Source organism: Xiphophorus hellerii, chromosome 5, assembly GCF_003331165.1.
Source record: "Xiphophorus hellerii strain 12219 chromosome 5, Xiphophorus_hellerii-4.1, whole genome shotgun sequence".
NCBI classification, from domain to species: Eukaryota; Metazoa; Chordata; class Actinopteri; order Cyprinodontiformes; family Poeciliidae; genus Xiphophorus; species Xiphophorus hellerii.
In genome coordinates, this window is record NC_045676.1 from 16,166,069 (window position 1) to 16,186,557 (window position 20,489).

The following is a 20,489-nucleotide window of genomic DNA, read 5'->3' on the forward strand; positions in this document are numbered from 1 at the left end:
GGTCTCTGCTTATCGATTAGCTGTCAAATATAACACCCAAAACAACAATTTTAATTGACTGGAAAAAAAAGTAACAAATACCAGTGGTTTTTCTGGAAGTAATAAAATCACCTGAGTGCATTAAACATTAATACGACACTTGGTTGCTGTATTTTAAGTTCCACTGAAACTCTCACAGGAGTTTTACAACATTCAGCATTTTGCCTGAGATTGTTAAATCAGTCAAATTAGAGGATTGTGTGGATGATAAGCTGAAACTTTGTTTTCTGTCGACTGTCCACTCTCCTCCTCTATTCAGACAGGGAGAACAAGATGAGGAGAACGCTGGGACAAAGTTCTGGCATGAGTCCTGCTCTGGCAGAGGAACATGTGAGGCTGCAGAGGAATTAACCATTCAGCTGCAGCTTCACCATCACCAGACGGTCATGTATTCTGGCTTAATAAATTTAAAGACACAGTTTTAACGGCTTCGCTCAACATTGTCAGCTGAGAAAAAGCACAAATATCTGGGCTTAAAATGATATGTATTCAATACTTAGTGAAACCTAAATGATAAATGGCTCTTGGTTAGTTTTTGTCTTAAAGGAGTGAGTATTATTCTACATTTTTTAAACTTTGACACAACTAGATATTTTTCAAGACTGTTGTATTAAGACAAAAGTCAAGGAAAGTGAACGTCTGTTCAACTTTTTGAAGTAGCAAAGCTTAAAAGAAAGTGAACTTATTCACATTTATGCATTTAACATATGAAAATAAGAATCTTTTTTTCGGCTCTTGTGGCCTTTGGTAGTGAAGCAACAGGAAAGCTGGTTGTGAGAGATGGGGAAGAAGTGGCAAAAGTCAATGGACGGGGACTCAAACCCGTGACGGCCGCATCGAGAACTGAGGCCTCTGTACATGTCACAGGTTTTACTCTTGCACCACATCCTCTTGTCAAAACTCATTTTCATTATTAGTTCTCTGTCGGAGGGCCATATAAGTCAAGTTTATTTGTATCACAAATTTCAGCAATGAGGCAATTCAAACTGCTTTAAATGATAAAAACATACAATAAACAACAACAGCAAAAGGACATTACACTCCAGTGGCAAAGAAAAGAAAAGGAAGTCAGCGTTTCAGCATTTTTGCAGTTTTCTGGAAGGTTGTTCCAAATTATAGGAGCATAAAGACTGAATGCTGCTTCTCCATGTTTGGGTCTGGTTCTGGGGATGCAGAGCAGACCAGAACCAGACCTGATACAACGACAACAGATCTTTAAGGTATTTTGGTGCAAAGCTATTCTGTGATTTATAAACCAGCAAAATAATTTTATAAAGTCTTGATTGATGAGCCCTATTTTTCTAGATTTCCTTTGCATGTATCACATGGATTACACTGAATTAAGGAGAGTAAAGGGGACCAGATATGTGCGCACTCTTTTCAGACTTTTATTTGTATTAATTTTATTTGACATTATTCACTAATTGGAGAACTTCCATCTATCCATCTTCTTCCGCTTATCCGGGGTCGGGTCGCGGGGGTAGCAGTTTCAGAAGGGAGGCCCAGACTTCCCTCTCCCCAGCCACTTGTTCCAGCTCCTCCGGGGGAATCCCAAGGCGTTCCCAGACCAGCCGAGAGATATAATCCCTCCAGCGTGTCCTGGGTCTTCCCTGGTGCCTCCTCCCGGTGGGACGTGCCTGGAACACCTCACCAGGGAGGCGTCCAGGAGGCATCCTGACCAGATGCCCGAGCCACCTCAACTGGCTCCTCTCGACGTGAAGGAGCAGTGGCTCTACTCCGAGTCCCTCCTGGATGACTGAGCTTCTCACCCTATCTCTAAAGGAGAGCCCAGACACCCTACAGAGAAAACCCATTTCGACTGCTTGTATCCGCGTAATTGGAGAACTTTTATCATTTAATACCTCATAATATTCCAATTAAATGCGTTGGTGTTTGCTAAAGCGCTTCACAATTTGTATGTTCAAGTGTATGACTACTATTAAGGTAAGGTGCTGTAAATAGCAGAACTTTTGATCCTTTCACAAATGATTTGCTCAAAAGAAACCAGGAAAACCCCCAGACAGGGCGGTCTTTGTGTGGCAAGTGGCTTACACAAGTTTAGCTCTTTGTTACTTCCTGTGTGATATGCAGCCGAGCTTCCTGAATGCGGCTTTCAGGCATAACTGTCAGGGCACCTTGTTAACTTCCTGCTCGACTGTTCATGTATACTTTTTTCTGGAAATAACCAGACTTCCCTCATATTAAAGCAAGGCTCACAGCTCTTAGATTTACTGTACATACAGTGCTTGTAGCTTCAGAGAGCAGAGTTAGATTTAAAGTTAAATTTGGATCTCGTGTGCCAGATTTAGGTGGAGGGTAAAGTTTTGGTAGGTTTGTAGTTGTGTCATGATCTTTCCATTTTCTGATGAATGACTTCATGTGGTCAAATGTTGAGATATTGTTTTTTTAAGACAACTCCGCTGAAAATTTCTTTACAAAATTTTGCCTGATATTTAGGATTATCTGATGGGGTCTTGAGTTTTACTTTAATGTCTATGTTCTTGTATTACAGAGTTTTCGACTAGAATCCCAGAAAGGTTGTATACCAATTGTTTTTGGGTCAAATAACTAGAGTAATGCAGTCAAGGCCTCAGACATATATTAAATATAGTTCACCCCATACACATAGACATATATTTAAAGAACAAAAAGAGGAAGTACAATTTAAAGCAGATTTATTGATGACATCAAATGAATGAAAATCCATCTATTGCAGTCATCGTAGAAGGCTGTTTGATCTTTTTGGAAAAGTTTTTTGTTTTCATCAACAGAATTCATGTGTTCGCAGAAATTGGGATGAATCACCTGTCAATGGCAGTAAGAAACAAACTAATAACTTTAAAAAAAAAGAAAAGAAAATGCATTAATAATTGCCCTGTTAAAGGTTGAGGTAATGTGTAAAACACACTTCAGATGAATGGGCAGAGTACAATCATTCATACATAAAATATATACAGAAGTACATTAACACTCACGCAGTTTTCTTCTCCTATTGCATGGCATGATAAAAATGTTAACAGAAGACACTTGAGTCAAAAAAGTTACGGTTCAAGAAAGATGCATTGAGATAAGGTAAGTACACAGATGGAAGCCAAAGATACAGGTTTTTCCAGTGTCACTGGCATCTTTACGCCGTAGTTTTCTGGCCTACTGACCCTGCAGCGTCTACAAAGAGTCCGTATTCACAACCAAGCGAGAATACCGTTGATGTGAGTGTGAAATTTACAGGGTAGAAGTAAAACAAAGATGGCAACAAATACAAATATAAGGTCATACTGGCAACTTAAAAAGCACTTAAATGTAGTTAAAAGGGAGCGATAGGTTCCAGTGTGGGAGATGTTGCCTGTTCTCAAACAGAGATAAGCAATTTATTACTGTTATTTCCAACAATCAAGCAACAGACATCCCAGAAATATCTGTCTAAATGGATGACCAACGGGCCATGGAAAGTGTTCAAAAAAGGAAAGTGCATCTTTTTTATTTTTTTTTAAATACCCGAAAACATTAAAAACACTCATAATAAACATCTGAAATAGTGTTTTTCTCTATAGTGCAACAACAGACAGGATCAAATGAAGATTATTATTAACCTGCAGGCAATCAAAGCTCTTTAAACATTTAATTTTGTTTTTTTTGTTTTTTTGCCACAGTAGCAGAACAGTTAAAAGGCAACTCAATGAATGATGCATGAACACAAACATGCCAACATTATACTGTACACAGCGCTCTTTTTATATAGAAATAAATAGCTGAATTATCATCTTTAACCTTTTTAAATAATCTCCATCTCTATATGAATCTGATGCACATTTAATATAAAGTATCTAGTACACAACTGCAATTTTAACACTACTGTTAGACATAATATAGTTCTCTATGTGTAATTATTCATTGGACTCTAAATGAAGACCTGTAAACTTCAGTTTTTCCACTCCGACTCATCACCTTATTATAATAACATCAAATGTCGGTCATTTTTTCAGGATTTTTTTTTTCTTCTTTTTTTTTTTATATACAAACATTATATACAGAGTAGCTGATAATGAATGCAGGATTGTCTGAAACTCAAAATCAACAAGTGCTTTGTGGGGAGTTTTCCCTACTGTGAAGTTTATCTCCTTTATCGTTAGCCTTTTTCCTTCAGGTTAGCCAGCAACCAATCCACATCAGAGTGGAATAAAAAGAGGGAGAGTCACAGCTTACAGAATATTATATGTGACCATACACACAACTTAACATGTGCTTATGGTGAGCATGTCAGGCAAAGGGTTCCTTCAAACTTTTCCTTTCAAAACTCCGGACTTAAAATTTTCAAATTTCTCATTTCATTTTCAGGCAGTTTTTCGCAGGCAAGTGAAAAACAGCATCATGTTGAGATGACAAAAATCTAGAGCTGATTTTGTTATGTTCAAATGTTACTTTATCTGAAGATATCAAGATCTTGAGCTCAATATGTAATGATAGAAATTTTAGTCTTGTTTTGATAGGAAAATGCCTTAAAACATTTTTTTTGTTGAGATGACAACTTCATTGCTTTATGCTCTTGTCCTAAGCTCTGCATCTCATTTTCTCATTATATAATGCTTTCATTATATCATAACCTCAAAAAAGTTTATTTTTTTTAAAGATTGGGGTTTCCCTGTCTCATTATCTAAAGATAATAAAATTTCAAGCTTGCAGTAACAGTTTTCTTGTCTTTATTTTGTCAGTAACGAGATTTTAAACTCACTTCTCATTAAATATTTTTGATTCTACTATGCAGAGAAAAATGTCTTGGGATACGTTGTGCTTAAGATATGGCAGTTGTGGTAACCGTTTCATCATACCATTATCTTGAGATAATGAGACCATGGGCTTGATTTTGCTATCATCTCATTTATCTGATATCCAAAGCTCATATGTTTGAAATAATGAGCTAAAATGTTTTATCAACAATCCCCCCCCCCGAAAATAAGTCAAAACATCTATCATAGCCCCATAAGTTTTTGCAAATGTCATGCAAATTTCACACTTGTAAAGATTATGTTAGAACCGTCTCCGTAACCTGCAGCAAACAAATGGGAAGGACTGTTATGTTCATCCTGTAAAGTGATTTCATTTCAATCTGTAATCAGATTTTGTGCATGTTTTAGAGAATGATAAAATATTGCACATTATTAAAGTCAGAGATAAGGAGAAATCAGTGCACCAGAATGCAAAACATTTTTGGTCCGAAGTAGGGATTACATTCTATCAAATAAAACAGTGAATCCTTTTTAAGGCCTGGCAAACACACACACCTCTAACATCCAAAACTTTGAGCTCAAGACAGAGCCATCAGATCAACGGGCTTGTTGTTCCACTGTAGTAAAGCGGCACTGGAATCAGAAAATGTGTAGAGCAGTGCTGTCTTTAACCCAAAAAGACAATACAGCTAATCAAAGATTGGCTAAATTTCTGCCAAATCAATTTTCTAACTTGAAGGGAAGTCCTGAAGCATAATACTTGCCCCAGATCCCTTAATGTACAGGGGTCAGCTCTCTTCACCCTAGCTGTGATACTGGGTGGAAGAAAACATCAGAAGAGGGTCAGAGGATGTCACCTAATTAATTAAAATGAAGAGAATAGCCCCAGTGATGCAAATGGCACTGTTCAGTATGAATACAAACACTAGAACACCTGTACACACCTGGATAATTTGCTTTATAGGAAACACAACACTTTATATTCAGTTTGAGCTGCTTCTGCTCACAGCAAACTTGGGTCCAGTAGGGACACTGGTGACTTGCCTGGTCCCTCATCCTTTTATAATTGGCACACCGGAGAAGGAAATACTGGAATAAAGATGAACGTCGCTACAAAATGCACCAGCGACTTACTATACTCCAAACTGTCCTCTGACGCAAACAGGTCCAGAGATTACAACAAAGTTCATAAACACTGAATCCAGTTTGGCTGACATGGATATTCTCATACAAGGAAGCAGAGGACGGTACTGGAGGCAAAACCCAGCGCTACCATGCACTTTCAAGATAACATGGTCTGTGTGTTGCAGGGCGGGAGCCCTCCACCCTTTCTGCAGGGCTTGGAAGCAGTGCATGTTCACACCCTTGGATTTGGCAAGTTTTGGGGACAGAGTACAATAAGCACTTATTTCCTCAACATCACACCTAAGCATAAAGCTCCTGTTACAAACCTTTAGGAAAAAAATGCCTCAACCTCTTGTGAAAACAGAAGCTTGATGGGCATCTGTGGAAAATACGCACGTTCCCCATCTTGTTTCTGCAGTTGATGTTGAAGCTAGAGCTAGCTTGCATTAAGCATAATGCAGATGCAGAAAGTAAGAATGCAGCGTGTGACACTCCAAGTGGCTCCACGTTTAGAGAGATTGTGGATGAGAGACAGTTTTGAAAGCAGCTGTGTTTCTTGAGTTAGTAAGGTTTATACAGGCTCTTGGTTGAGAATCTACTGCCACTGAATATCACCAACATTTAGCACATTTTCATCAAATCTGGTGCTGTTTTATGATTTTTATTTAGTAAAATATACTTGGTAATCCTGGGCCTTTATTCATCAATAAGATCTTTCTTGGTTCTGTTTCTTGTGCTCCAAATGCATCTAGCCACCAAGAGGTGGGCTCAAGCTACCTGCGTCCTGCGGATCAACTCATACTGTGGTCGCACTCTCCAGCAACCTGCACAAAGGATGTTAGCAGAGGCTGTCTGCTTTCACATGGAGAATTTTGGAAAAACCCGGTCTCTTCTTTAGAGCCTGAAAAAACAGAAAACAAAAGAGAGATAAAAGATAGGAGGCCCTGGCTGTTCCTTCTCTAAACAGTAATAAAATATTATATCCTGTGATTTTTTTTTTCACATTTTCATTTTAACCTTCCGTATTAGAACCTGTGTGATAGACCAATACATAGTAGAGCATTACAGTGAAGTGAAAAATCAAAAAATGCCAATATTGAAGTGTGCAGCTAAATCATTCTCAAACTCAACTCTTTTCAGCAGTCTGTTTAGGGCATTGTTCTGTATTTTGCTCCATTCATCTTTTCAAAAACTGACCAGCTTCCCTGTCCCTGCAGAGGAAAAGCCTCCCCACAGCCTGATGCTGCCACCAGCAGGACTCACCCTGACAGTGTTCTGGCTGTGCAGTATTACGTTTCCACTACACAAAGCATTTTACACGTACAGCACAAGTTGAATTTTAGAAAGCGCACTGAATTGTAGGCCAGTGCACTTTCTTCTGCAAACAGCATTTGTCATGACTTACTTTCAACAATGGCTTTCGTCTGGCCAGTGCATTTATAGAGAATAAAAATAAATCCCTGCCACTAATAGCTGCGTTGCTAACAGATTCTCCCAATTTAGCAATGGATCACTGCAGCTCTACAGCTACCAAGGGCCTCTTGCCTGATTCTCTGTCCACTTCTGTAGGATATTCAGGATTATTGGTGTAAATGAGACTGAGAATGATTCCATGTTACAATAATTTTTTTTTTTTTTAAAGCAATACAAAATCATGTATCATTTTTAAAATTATGCACTACTTTGTATCGGTCTGCCGCATAAAATCCCAAATAAGTTCACTGAGGTCTGTGAACATGGCAATAATAAGTAAATGTGTCCAACACATGTTGTGGTGAAGCCACAGCACTGACTTCATTGCAGCACACGTCAGTCTGACACATCAAAACAAAGCCTTTCATGTCTCTAGTCATGGGTGTTATAAAACCAGCTCACACAGTCAATCCCACCCATCCAACACCAATAGATTCAACAATTGAATCAAGAATCAATTCTGACAAAAACAGATGTTTAATTTCTAGTTTGCCACAGGAACATTTTGCACACCAGGAACTATTCGCTGACAGGTAAAAGGTCAGCTTGTAAAATTCTAAAACTTTAGGCCATCAGTGGTTTGGAAAGTGCAGGGGCACTGCTGTGAAACAGAGAGGTGTTGTTTACCTGCAGCTTGTTAACCATTTCATCAAACAGCTTTCTGGCTTCTGGGCTGTTGGGGTCCTCAAAGTAGTCTTCTATACCAATCTGAACCACGATGGATTTCAGGTTGCGGCAAACACCTGGTTGGAAGGAGGATTTGTGGATGTAATTCACATCTGAAAGTTGTGGTTGGCTGGGGAGATTTAAATTACTCAAAAGAGCTCTAAAGAAAAAGCTTTGAAACAAAAAAATAAAAATAATTGGCTGTATAGTCCAGAATTTGACTTCAAATCGTGTTACACATCAGTTTCAACTCACTGTTGAAGTGGAGCAAGGCTTTAGGGGTGACCGGTGTGGATGAAAGCACCAACATCTCCAGACCCTTCAGACCCTCCCTGCAAACCTCTGCTGCCACCTCCTGGTTGATTTCGCTCACATGGTCCAACTCCAACACCTGCAGGCGCATGCAGTTCCTCGCTGAACAAATGGGAAAGAGGAACAGCCCACATTCAACACAAGGACCAAGTAGGAACACGTTTTAGTACAATACATTCCCCCAAATTATTTTTATGATCTATATTTTCAAGAAATCACGAAACAACACGATCCCTGAAGTTGGCTTGTGATTCAGCAGTGGATGGATTATCTTACACTCAGTGTAGATTGTGCTGGAAGAATCAAAAACCAAAGTAAACAATATGTTGACACAACTTAAGTTCTGAAAAAGAAAACCAAAAATAAAAGGCATCGGTGGCACATAACCAAATCATTTTCTTGAGTTCAGATTGGATTTTTTTTATTTTTAAAGCCATATTTGTAGAGTACACAATGACTGGTTGCCTTGTCAACAGATGCTCCCAACTGAGATCTCTGATTAATGTTCTCAGGGCAACCACAGAGGTCTTGTGGAAAGTCTCACGCTATAAGAATATTTTTCTAGGGTATTAAGTAAAACAAAAACACTATAAGTCTGCTGTATGTTCTATATTTACCCAGTGAGGCGAGTCCCTGAATCCCACATCCAGCTCCACCCACACCAAGAGCACGGAGATGTGGCCAGCATCTTCCAATCGTCTGCAGGCATCGGTTACTGAAACGTGCTGGTTGTTGACTGAGAGAAACAAACACTCTAATGAAAACATGATCCCCGGATTAGTGTTTCTGTTATTAATTTTATGGCTGATTATTAATTAATGTCCCATCATTTTACCATGGATGTAGGGGCGCCACCTGCAGAGAAATAATATCTCTGCACCCTGCGCCAAGGGCCCAGATAACCTCCTGGCCAACTGGATCTGTGGCGCTCCTGCAGAAAAAATAAACATGATGTATGTTTGAAGATACAGTTTGAAGATAGTGGCTTTGTTTACCTTACGTGAAATAAAATAAGGTTAAGAAAGACAATGAAGTAAGATTAATGCTGTAAAATTTTAAGATAGTTGGGATTTGATAGCAATGGTTCACCTATAGGTTACGGCCTGGAGGGCACGGCAGTAGCAGCTGGCCAACCATAGGGAGCGATCAGTCAGCAGGTTGGGACAGTGTGAAATCTTTAGTATCAGCAGGTTACTTCCTGTGGCCTTTAACAACGCCTCCAAACCTTCCTCAAGACAGCCACTTTTGACGGAAATATAAGAGAAGGTCACAAGAGAAAAAGAAAAAAAAAGACGTAAAAATAAAGGTCAATTTTAATCATACTTCACTTCTAACAACGTCAAGACATGCTCCTGGGAGCTCTGCTGCTGGCGCTTTTTTGCAACAATCATCAGATGTATTCAGCGTACAGCATTTAAGAGAACTTTATGCAACTAAATGTGTGTCCTTCATACAAACAACAATCCACTTGAATCAAACCTTGTTGCTTGTTTTCTTCCGGCAAATAAAAGCTGATATCCACATGCTGAGAATAATTAAACCGCACAAAAACGTCAGCATACATCACTCGTGTTCACTCTGCTGGCTTTCCTCTCATCAGTCACTGTTCAGGAAATCACGCAGTACGTCGCTCGGCCACAACAGTTGGGCAAACAATGGGGTTAATCAAGTCAAGGCAGCACACAGAGCTAAATACCCCGGAGGAACTAAAGCCATAATCTGCTACAACAGTGAACATGACTGTGTCTCACCGTGTGCTTTTAAGGTAGTCCTCCTTGGATTCTTTCTTGCCTCGCTGCCTTGGTTTAAGGTTTTGGAGAATGAGGGAGTGTGTCTGAGTGCACCACTGAGACAATGTGGTCAAAAACTAGAGAAATACATATATTTACAATAGTTACACTGTTCCACAATTATTTTCTTTGAAACAGAGGATAAAGCTCAATAACAAATGTTGACAATGCACCTTGGAAGAAATGCGAGCGTTTTCCAGCAGCACTCTGGTCCACACAGCTGGGTGTCGGGCCACGAACCTCCAGTTGCGGCAGACCTCGGCGGTTTTCAGGAGGGTTTTGGTGTCCAGGTAGGTAAAGATGCAGAAGAGCGCTGCACGCATCTTCAGGATCTCTGGACTTATCACCTCATTGGATTTCGATGGGCTCTTTTCATGGCGGCATGGCTTGCTGTAAACCACATCAGACCGACCTGTAGCAACAACACAGCTTTTCAGACCTTTAACAGCCTCAAGAAAGTTTCCATAGCTCTTGAAATTGATCCCATTTTGTCATTACAAAATACTAGACTAACACAAAGATCCATCATGCTAATAAAAGACTGAAATAATTGTAAATCTACAAAGACAAGGGAGAACATTACTCACTGCACGCTAATTCTGGTAGACTGAAACAGCAAAAAAATTGTCTGATTTAATGTCAGATAAAGAGGAAGAAAAGGCTTTGTGTTTATTTGTGTATGGAAATATCTGGTTTCAGGAGTTCCTAAAATAAGACACTTTTAATACTTGTGTTGCTTTGTAGAAGAGACAATCTAAAAAGGTTAACATTCTGTGCCATAAAATATTGATAACTGCTTTTCAATTTAGATCCTGTTAGACTATGTTATACAGTTTTCTTTTAACTAGTGCTTTTATTAATTAAGGTCATCAGCATGTGAGACTTGTGGGGTGGTCCATGATGAATAACTGATGATGATGAATTAACTAGCTTTAAGATGACCAAAGTAAAACTATTCTCAAATGAGAATTTTTTTTGTTTTTCTAACTTGGGAAAATTTAGACACATAGTGCAGGTCTGTTATAAGTCACTACATACAGTAGAACCCCATATATAAAACTAATTTAATCTATTTCAGTAAAACTGGGAGTCTTTTGGAAACAAAGCATAATAATAACTCTGTTTTTATATATTTCAGATAATGTACAGTTTCCAAGCTTGCTTTTATTTTTTTTTCCTGTCTGGTACATCTTGAACTGTGTTGCAGCTGTTTTGAAAGACCCCTTTTTATTAATATTATTTCACTTATTTGTTTTTAATGGGATCTCCTTATTCCTGAACATTATAAGTCGTTTGCCCCTTAAGGTGTGCTTACCTCATGATGAGTGTTAAGCAATCGGCTAAATATCTATGAGATAAATGTTGTGTCTTCACCATCCTGTGGTAAAACCCTTTTTGTCACATGGTGGCGCTAATCTCCAACTAAAAACCACAGGACCAGATTGCATAATTAGTTTTCTGCATTCTGTACTTTTTAATCCCATCTAATGCTGTTGTTACAGTGTGTCCAATCCCAGCCTGCCTTAACCCTTGAAGCAAAATTGCTCCTCCATGACTCACTTCATCTTTGGCCTTGGTAGGCATCTGCTTGAAACCATCAGGGCTGTGAACCAATGCATACTATTTGACTCTTTCTCTTTCTCACTCACGCACACCTCCTACACTCAAGACTGCCGAATGAACTAAAAAAACAAGCCTGTGTGCTTGCAGATACATACCACACAAACAACTCTGGCAGAGTCTCTCCTAATAGGGAGAACTACGTCAGAGCAGAGAGGCAACATGTTACATGAGACAAAAAAAACAACTTTTCAGCTAATGAGGAGGCCAAATTTGTGCATGTGAATTTGTCACTGAGCCTCGGCCCAATTTCCTTCAGTTCCAGACTGCCATGGTCCACCTGATACGTCCACAGCAGATGGGAAACGCAGAGTGCAGCAGCAGGGTTTGTAAGAAGGTTGGCATGGGATGATGCTAACAGAAAAATGCACAATCTGTTGTGCAGCTGAGCTGTGCAGCAATGACTGGCTAGCTAGTGTCTCAAAGCTCCATAAGAACTGTAAGAGATGGTTTATTGAACCTGCTAATTCCTTGTGTACTTGAGAGTAAAGCTGGTTAAACTGCAATTGATGCAAAAGTTGGATCATGATATAAATACAGTTAAGTGCAAAAGTATTCATAAAACTGGGACTTTTTCTCAGTTTGTGAAGTTACAACCACAAACGTCAGTGTGTGGCATTTTGATTTAATGTTATAAATTACACATAATTGCAAAGTGGAAGTAGAATGTTTTCACAAGTCACATAAATGAAGTCCACTTGTGTATAATGTAATCTCAGTGTAAATCCAACGGTTCTGTGAAGGCCTTAGAGGTTTGATAGAGAACATTAGTGAACAAATTGCATTATGAAGACCAAGGAATACAACAGACAGGCCCTAGAACCCAGTTCTGGAGAGGTTTCAGGCTGGGTAAGGTTAAAAACAGTATTCTAAGCTTTGCACATCTGACATCTACTTAACTTATTATCTAAAAATGGAAAGAGGATGGTGCAACTCCAAACCTACTAAGACAAGAAGAAAAGAGCACTGAAAGTTCAGTCCATTTACACTAACTTGAAACAGATAGCCAGAGATACATTGGAGTCGTTTAGGTCAAAGCATATTAATGAGACCAAATGGTCCAGTTGAAGTCCAGACCTAAATTAAAATGAAACTCTGTTGCAAGACTAAAAGGTAGATGTTGCTCTCCATCAAATCTGACTCAATCTGATGAATGAGCAAGGGGCAAAGGTTTAATCTCTAGATATGCAATGCTGGCAGATACATATCCCAAATTACTAAATGATAAATAACATCTCACCGTCTCCTGTTCATATAATTAATACAGCTGTTAATCAGGACAGCACAGCAACTGCCAGTTCTACGATGTTCCACTAACCTTTGAAGTCAGAACATCGACTTGATTTAGCCCTTTATCGTGCGTATCATTAAACTTGCCTTGGTGGCAGGTGAAGAAAATAGCTCAAGATTGTGACCATTTTGCAAACAACTGTTACCCGTGTTAGGGCGATACGCTGCCCTGCTGTGGTGAGTATAGGGTACTGCAGACTGCTGAATCTCAGCCACGGCTCTCCGCTCTTGCTCCCACATCTCCACTTCAGACTCGGTGGTCCGCGAGCCCACGTCCGACACGTCCCCCTCCTCACCCTCGGTGCTGTTCCTGTACGGTCGCCGCTGCCAGTTCTGAATGGCCTGCTTGCGAAGACCCCAGTTTCTAGATCCGCATCCCGGGGAGCGCTCGTAGCCACCCTCACCCATGCGGCACTGCATGTGATAGTACTGCGCCTCGGGACAATCCTCCATAGGATGCATCTCGACGCTGTCGCTGTCGTAACCTCCAGAACCCTGGGAGACAGACTTTATCCTCCCTGATGCTCTGCAGAGGAACACAGTATTTAAACATAAACATGGTCTTCCTGCTTCAAGCCAAACATATCTATAACATCTCATTCTCAAAGTTCACTTTAGTCTTACTAAACAACAAAATAAGCTTGACTGACTATTAGCATGATAAAAGTTTTAGAAACATAAGCATGAACCTGCACAGAAACGTATAAGAATCAAAACCTCTCTGAAATCTGCATTAGAAATATAAAGCCATAAATTAGAAACGAGAAAAATGTATTTCTTTACTCAACCAGAGCATGTAAATCTCTGCTTTTCACAGAAAAATCTTTCTGAAAATGACAGATTGTGTTTTTAATGGGGGTTAAGTGAAAAACGGTTTCTTGGACCAGCATCATTACCACAAGTTTGCTTGGCGACAAACAGAAATTCACTCCACAACAGAAGGAAGTATTCCTCTAAACTGTGACAAAACTACTAACATCTACCATAATTTAATATGCGAATACAAAACCTAATCTGGAGTTAGAGAGCAAATCTAAAATACCTGAATCAGTAGAGAAGACATATTGTCTTATTTTGTCTCAGAAGAAAAGCCCTGTATAATGTGCACCACATGCTAAAATATTTTCCATTTCTCAGATGTATCTTTGCAAGCCATGCTTACGCTGATGAAGTCACATCCAATATGTCACATAAACCGCTTCCTATTTTCTGAAATGATGCCTAACAACAGCAAGGGTATAGAATGTATTGATCCTCAGTGAGGAGCTATTATTAACCCAAGACAGGAGGCTCAGACGAGTGCTTCTGGCCACAGTGTGTGTCTGTGTCTGTTCTGCTGTCAGTGATTCAACGGGGAAGGCCTGACGTCACGACAGGAAAGACATTCACTACCAACTGGGAATGACAGTTGGGTTAGTCAAAATACTACGGTACAGCCATGTGTCTGAGGTTGGTGCCAGAGACCCAGAAATAGTTCAGTCACACCTCAAATTGGGACATCAACCCTGTGTCTCAGTACTGCTAATTAGGGAGATGCTAAAACTCCAGTACACTTCCCATGACCCAACAACATCCATCATGGAGACAACACAAAACAATAAATCTTACCAGTTTATCACATAACAGCATTAGGTAATAGGTCAAAACCTCTTCACCTCCAATAAAGAGAGATTGTCTTTCTGACAACAGCGAACTGCTATGTTGTGTAGCCTTTAAACATTTTCTCACATCAGATTTGGGAAAAAAAAAACAGTCTATTGGCCAAATTTAGCACATTAAAAGGTTCTGACTATGTTCCTTATCTCTTTTTTAAATAAATAAATAGATAAAGGAAGCATGAATTACCTATTTTTTACATGTGAGAAAAACAACCTGTTTTTCTTCTGTTTTTGTCTTTAGATTTATCTGAAAAAATTATATTTCAAACTTCAGGTGATAGTTTCTGACCTACCCTGTGCTGGGAGAAGATCGTCTCTCTGATACTTGGTACATTCCTCTTGTGCTCCCAGAGAGGCTGGAATTTCTCTGAAGAAAAATGACAAGTAAACAAGTGAGACCAAAGAGTTAATTTGTTTGGAAGAGATGGAAATCATGAAAAAATAAAATAAAATCCAAAATGTTCATTAGTTTTGGAATCTGGAAATCGTCTGAGGGGTAAATGTATCATTTTTCAGTATGGTGCTGATTCACAACTCACTAACACTAAGAAGAAAGTGCTGACCAGGATGGAACACCAACATTCCTGGGGCGAAGCATTATTAATGCAGAGATCATTTTGAAAGAAAGAACTAATCAAAAACAACCAAATACTCACCTAAAAAATACGAGAATTGAGTATGTGTGAAGGATAGTTTCAGTTTTAGGTGCCACAAAATAAAACCTCTTTACTATAAAAACACTTACAAGATGTAATTTAGAATTACTCAGACTCAGCTGACACCTGCTACTACTTTCTACTTTCTATTATCTTTTCCATGACCCTGCCAGTAATGAACTCAAAAATCCTATTTTTTTTTATATGTAGTGAACACACCAGACCTAAGTACAACCAGGCTATTCTAAACAAAATCTGAACCTCTATGCAACCCCATCAAGTACAAATAAGAAAGTAGGGCTAGCTGAAAATTTAGGCAGCATACTGATCATCAAGACAGTAGCTGTTAGAAGTCAAAATTTGAAAAAATAAAAATAAAACAAACTGATCAATAAATATTTAAATCCATAAATTGTAAAATTTATGGAAAGCAGATCTGAAAGCAGATGACAATGCTATTTGTTCACAGGTCTTAAAAGCTGATTCTCACGCTTTTTTCTTTGAAACAAATTCCTCTCGTCACTCTTTCACACATCACTCATCCCCAAAGCACTTGCTGTTTGCACGAGACTGTGCACAGACATGAGTGAAGCACAGCCAGGTGTAGGTTTGTGTACTGACATGCCTCAGAGGCAGAGCAAACACAACCACAATTTCTCCTTTTTTCCCTTCTTTCTTGTCAGTGGAAATGGTCTATACAGGAAATAGGCAAACTGTCTGAGGCTCTGAGCCCGAGACACACTGGTGAAAAACAGAAGAGGGCCAAGTCTTTATAACATGGACGAAATACTAATGCATTCATCTATAGCGGTGTGGATGAAATTTGAGTATGTTTCCGCTTCAAAGAAATTTCAGCAAACGCTGACATTTGATTCAAGTTGTGTTCCCTTTGTTTTCTGTGACAAAACACTTCAAATCAGCCTGGAATTAAAATCAGAGAGAGCCGGAAACAAGTCCACTCTGAGTGTCAGCCCTCAAATAAGTCTTTGGCTGAGAGACCCGTCTCCTCGGAGATGAGGGCGACCCCGCTGCCACCGGATGGAGGGAGGAACAGAGGCTGTGAGGGTGGGTGGCTGCCTGGGTAACATCTCCAGGCTTCCCATTCACTGCGTTACAAGGTGTCAGACAGTTTGAGCTTTACTCCGCACTTATGCTCGTCATGCTGATTTTTCAAAGTCAGACAGCACTGCACATGCATGCAAACACGAAACTGAGATATCTCAACTTTTAACACAATGCAGCTAAATGTAGGCTGCATTGATCAAAAACAGTATTGATCAAAAATGGGTAACGTGGCATTTCTGAATGAATATGGTAACAGAAGTGAAACTTTTCAATCCTGGAAATGTAAGTAGCAGGCGTTTACAGGTTATCTGAGCTTTTATTTAGCTGAAAATACCACTATGCTCTTCTCTCTTAAATTCAGATCACTAGTTTTTCAATAAGACCTAGGTTTTAGAACTGGGATGGCCTTGGAAAAAGGTTCACCAGTGAACCATAACGGTATTGCTTTAACCATATGTTTTGGATCATGAACTTATTAAAAGATATGGTAACAACATGTAATAGCTTGCTTGTAGAGTCCATCAGATTGTGATTTAAAATGTCCTGATGATTCGAAGAGCTCATAATGCCATGCACAAGGTTCCCAGAGCTTCTGGAGGAGAAACAAAGCATCACAGATTTCCTATTGTACCTGGCAGCAAGCAATATGTGCCACACATTCATCATTTATTTTATGGCAAATAGCCCTGGACCGTTTGTTGCTAAAGAAATTGAAGTCCCATTAGAGTTTAGCATACTTTTAACATGTTTACATTTGTTATGGTAGGAGGGAAAAAGCACTTTGCTGCCATGTCTCGAAAAAAACAATTTGTCTTGTGTAAGACATAAAAAAAAATATACATTTGTTTTAAAGGGATTCATAAGTATTCCACTAGGGACTTTTGTTAAATTATCTTTTAGAATGTTTAACTAAAGAATGCAAATATAGCTGTGAATGCAAAGAAATTGCTTAATAAATTAAATAGTTTAACTTTTTAATTTGAGGTGGTTGTAAATTAGTATATGGAGCAGTTACTGTATATGGATATTTGGAAATTGCTTGATCAAATTTACAAATTAAAAGTTAGGGAAAAAAACTGTGAAAGTATGCTGCAGCGAGAAAAGAGAAACATAATTTAAGGATTAATTTGCACCTTCACAAGGGATGACAACAAATTTGTCAGTTTCTGTGCATCATGAACAATGGTAAAACATTGCACTAAGTCAGGGATTAATAATGCCTCTGTACAGTAACTGATGGTCTTTGAAGTAAAGGATTTTCACACAGAGTCTAAGAGAAAATTTAGTCTCAGGCAGATCTGAAGCACATCTGATTAAAAATCCTGTTAAAACCTTGATGGAAAGCAGGAGTTAGTTTCCATGGCAGCACACACATTTGCAGAATATGAAGCAGGTCACCTCTTTATCCACAGGTGTTGGATAATAATTTAAAAAGGTGTCATTTTAAGATCGACCTTTTGGGTATTATTTGTTTTTTTTTTTCTTTCTTTTTTGCATCGTTGTGTAACAAGGCAAAACACAAGGGGAGAGTGGCATAGTTCAAGCCCGGAGCCTGGAGACAAAAGAGCTGGACGTCAGTCTAAAGCTGCAGAGGCTCCTCTTTGTGCATTACACTCTCTGGTAAGGATAAATTGCAGCAGAGACTCGATGTTCTGACTGATGTGGTGCTGAATGATAAGCAGACAAGGATCATGCTTCCTGTTTCTGTAGTCTCCTTGTTCAGGAAGCATCAGCTGATCAAAAGATCATCTGGGGACTCCTGTTGGAGGAACTTAACCCAAAAACCTCCCTGATCTTTCACTTTAGGAGATCTGAAGACCTGCAGGTTTAAAAAGCAAACTATGTCTGTGACTAGCCTCATTAATTCAAATTGGCATTACTGTATGAATAAAAAATGCATTTGTGTGTTTTGAGGCAAAGATTGACAGTTCAGCATTCCCAATGAATTTGATATCTACGACTCTAGCTATTTTATTTACCCCTCAAACACATTTAAAACGGAACCAAAACAATCCAACAGTAGTGCATAAATACTACATTAAGAGCACAAACTAAAAATTTGTCGAAAGATCCGAACCTGGCGCCCAGTGCCCTTCGAGGCCTGCAGACTGCAGCGTCCTAAGCTGCCGTTCGGTGTGGTGCCACAGCTGCTGATGATCTGCAGCTGTTTCTCAGCACGGTCAGCTCGGTCCAGAAGCTCCTCAATGAACTGCTGCAGGCGGACCTTAGCATTGGCTTCCCGCGCCGCCGTCTCCTGAAGGAACTGGTCAATCTGGGAAACCTCCCTGCACACACGGTGGAAGGAGGCAGTTTTATAAGGACAGTCTTTAAACTAGAAGCTATTTCCCAATGGGACAGAAGTGTGAGGGCAGAAGCAGCTGTCCTAGTAAATCCCAGATACTCTAAGTGGATGCAACTGGAGCAACAACAATTTGTCGTTGTGGCACAGCATTATTTAAACATTTAGTCGACTCTTCCAATGTGATAAACAGATAATCTTTACTATACTTGTTTGGTATATTTTCTTTTAAGATGTTGAAATGTAGACAGATGCATTTCTTTTCTGTGCAGAAGAGCTACTGCACAGAATTCACCTGAGAATGAAAAAGGAGTCACTGAAAATGTCCCAGCCATTAAAAGAAAACTGGGCCAGAAGTGTATTTGTTTGTGAGCATGATGGTCATTAGTTTGGATTGTTTACGTTTAGCTGAAATCCATCAGTCAGTGCATCGAAACATCATACATCCCAGAATCTACTCCTCAGCAGCAGCAACACGCATAATAAACCTTTCTGGAATGGGGACATTTAGAGATAAAAATAGTTTGGTGTCTGGCACAGTTAACTTTACTCCTCTCCAGGCACAGATGACAAGAATTGTGAATCCAAAATTAGTCAAGGTAGCTGACAGTCAGCTAGACGTAAAAGCTGCATTACAAAACAATGAATCAGCAAATGAAATGACAGTGAACTGTTTAAGGAGGGTTTTTCTTTTTTGTTTTCACTAAAAATTGCCCTTTGAGGTTTCACATGGTGAGAAAATGCAGATGCATTTTTATTCAATCTTATTTACTTAAATAAGTAAATTTATTTCAGTGGGTCAATTTAAAAACTGAAACTTAAGTATTTATTTTAGACAGGGTGACATTTTTCAAATTATATTTATGGCAATTTTGATAGCTATGGCTTACAACAAATGAAAATAATTTGTTGTAATTTTAGAATATTACATACCACCAATAAAAAAAACAAAACAACGTCTTTAATACATTAATGCAATGTTATGGTTGAGACAATAAGGGAGAAAATTGCAACCAGGAAAAGGTAATTGTTAAATTAGCTGTCTATTAATGTGATGCATCCAAGCATACTAAAGGAAACTTAAGTGGAAGAAAAAAAGTAAAGTTTGTCAGAATGCCTGATTCAGAAAAATCAATCTTGAAGTCAGATTGGCCAGTCAAAGAGTCAGTCACACAAACAACCTAAAAATCTAACATGGCTGCCTTGCTTGGTAGGACTAATGACAGCAGCAGTTAAAACATTTTATTTGTGCGTCTTTCAGTCTTCTAAAATATGTCAGACACACAACTGCTAAAAAAAATATGAAACCATATAAAGAAGGGCTCCACGGTTCATCACAAATTCATCATTACCACTGCACAAATTAAGCACAGTGTGCAGAAGTGCAATAAAAGTTTCCAAACTAGGTACCATGCATTCAGGCAATGACTGCAAAACTTTGGTGAGGTGTGAGGTGGTCATATCATTATGAAAATACAACAGACATCAGTCAGAAGGAACTTTTTCAATAATACCTGATTGTTGAGATGGACATAATGATTTTCTTTCTTTCCAGTGGCTGGACAAACTACTCATTACTTGCGGTCTATGTCTGTTATTAACCTACGGCAGTAAGACTTTTTAATTATTTGTTTATGTATCCCAAGTCATATTCTTTGTATTTCACCAAATTGACATTTTCCAAAATTCTGGCAGTGATAGTTTGAAAATATAGAGAAATACATCATTATCAACTAGTGTTGCCTAGTCAGATTGGTTAGTGAGCACAATTA

The 20,489-nt window shown here is 39.0% G+C and overlaps 1 protein-coding gene across 2 annotated transcripts in view; it reads right to left on the bottom strand.

The window, feature by feature from the left end:
* Nucleotides 1-2,697: 2,697 nt before the first annotated feature.
* Nucleotides 2,698-20,489, bottom strand: part of fbxo41 (F-box protein 41) — a 37,249-nt gene continuing 19,457 nt past the window's right edge. For both annotated transcript variants that reach the window (XM_032562046.1, XM_032562047.1), the window contains exons 4-14: nt 18,496-18,703; nt 14,991-15,064; nt 13,186-13,565; nt 10,303-10,541; nt 10,091-10,206; nt 9,429-9,581; nt 9,175-9,270; nt 8,957-9,075; nt 8,283-8,441; nt 7,989-8,104; nt 2,698-6,789 (exon numbers count right to left, since the gene is read on the bottom strand). In XM_032562046.1, the coding sequence (XP_032417937.1) occupies nt 6,727-6,789; nt 7,989-8,104; nt 8,283-8,441; nt 8,957-9,075; nt 9,175-9,270; nt 9,429-9,581; nt 10,091-10,206; nt 10,303-10,541; nt 13,186-13,565; nt 14,991-15,064; nt 18,496-18,703 (1,723 nt within the window). In that variant the 3' untranslated portion in view covers nt 2,698-6,726. The remainder of the gene's footprint in view (nt 6,790-7,988; nt 8,105-8,282; nt 8,442-8,956; nt 9,076-9,174; nt 9,271-9,428; nt 9,582-10,090; nt 10,207-10,302; nt 10,542-13,185; nt 13,566-14,990; nt 15,065-18,495; nt 18,704-20,489) is intronic.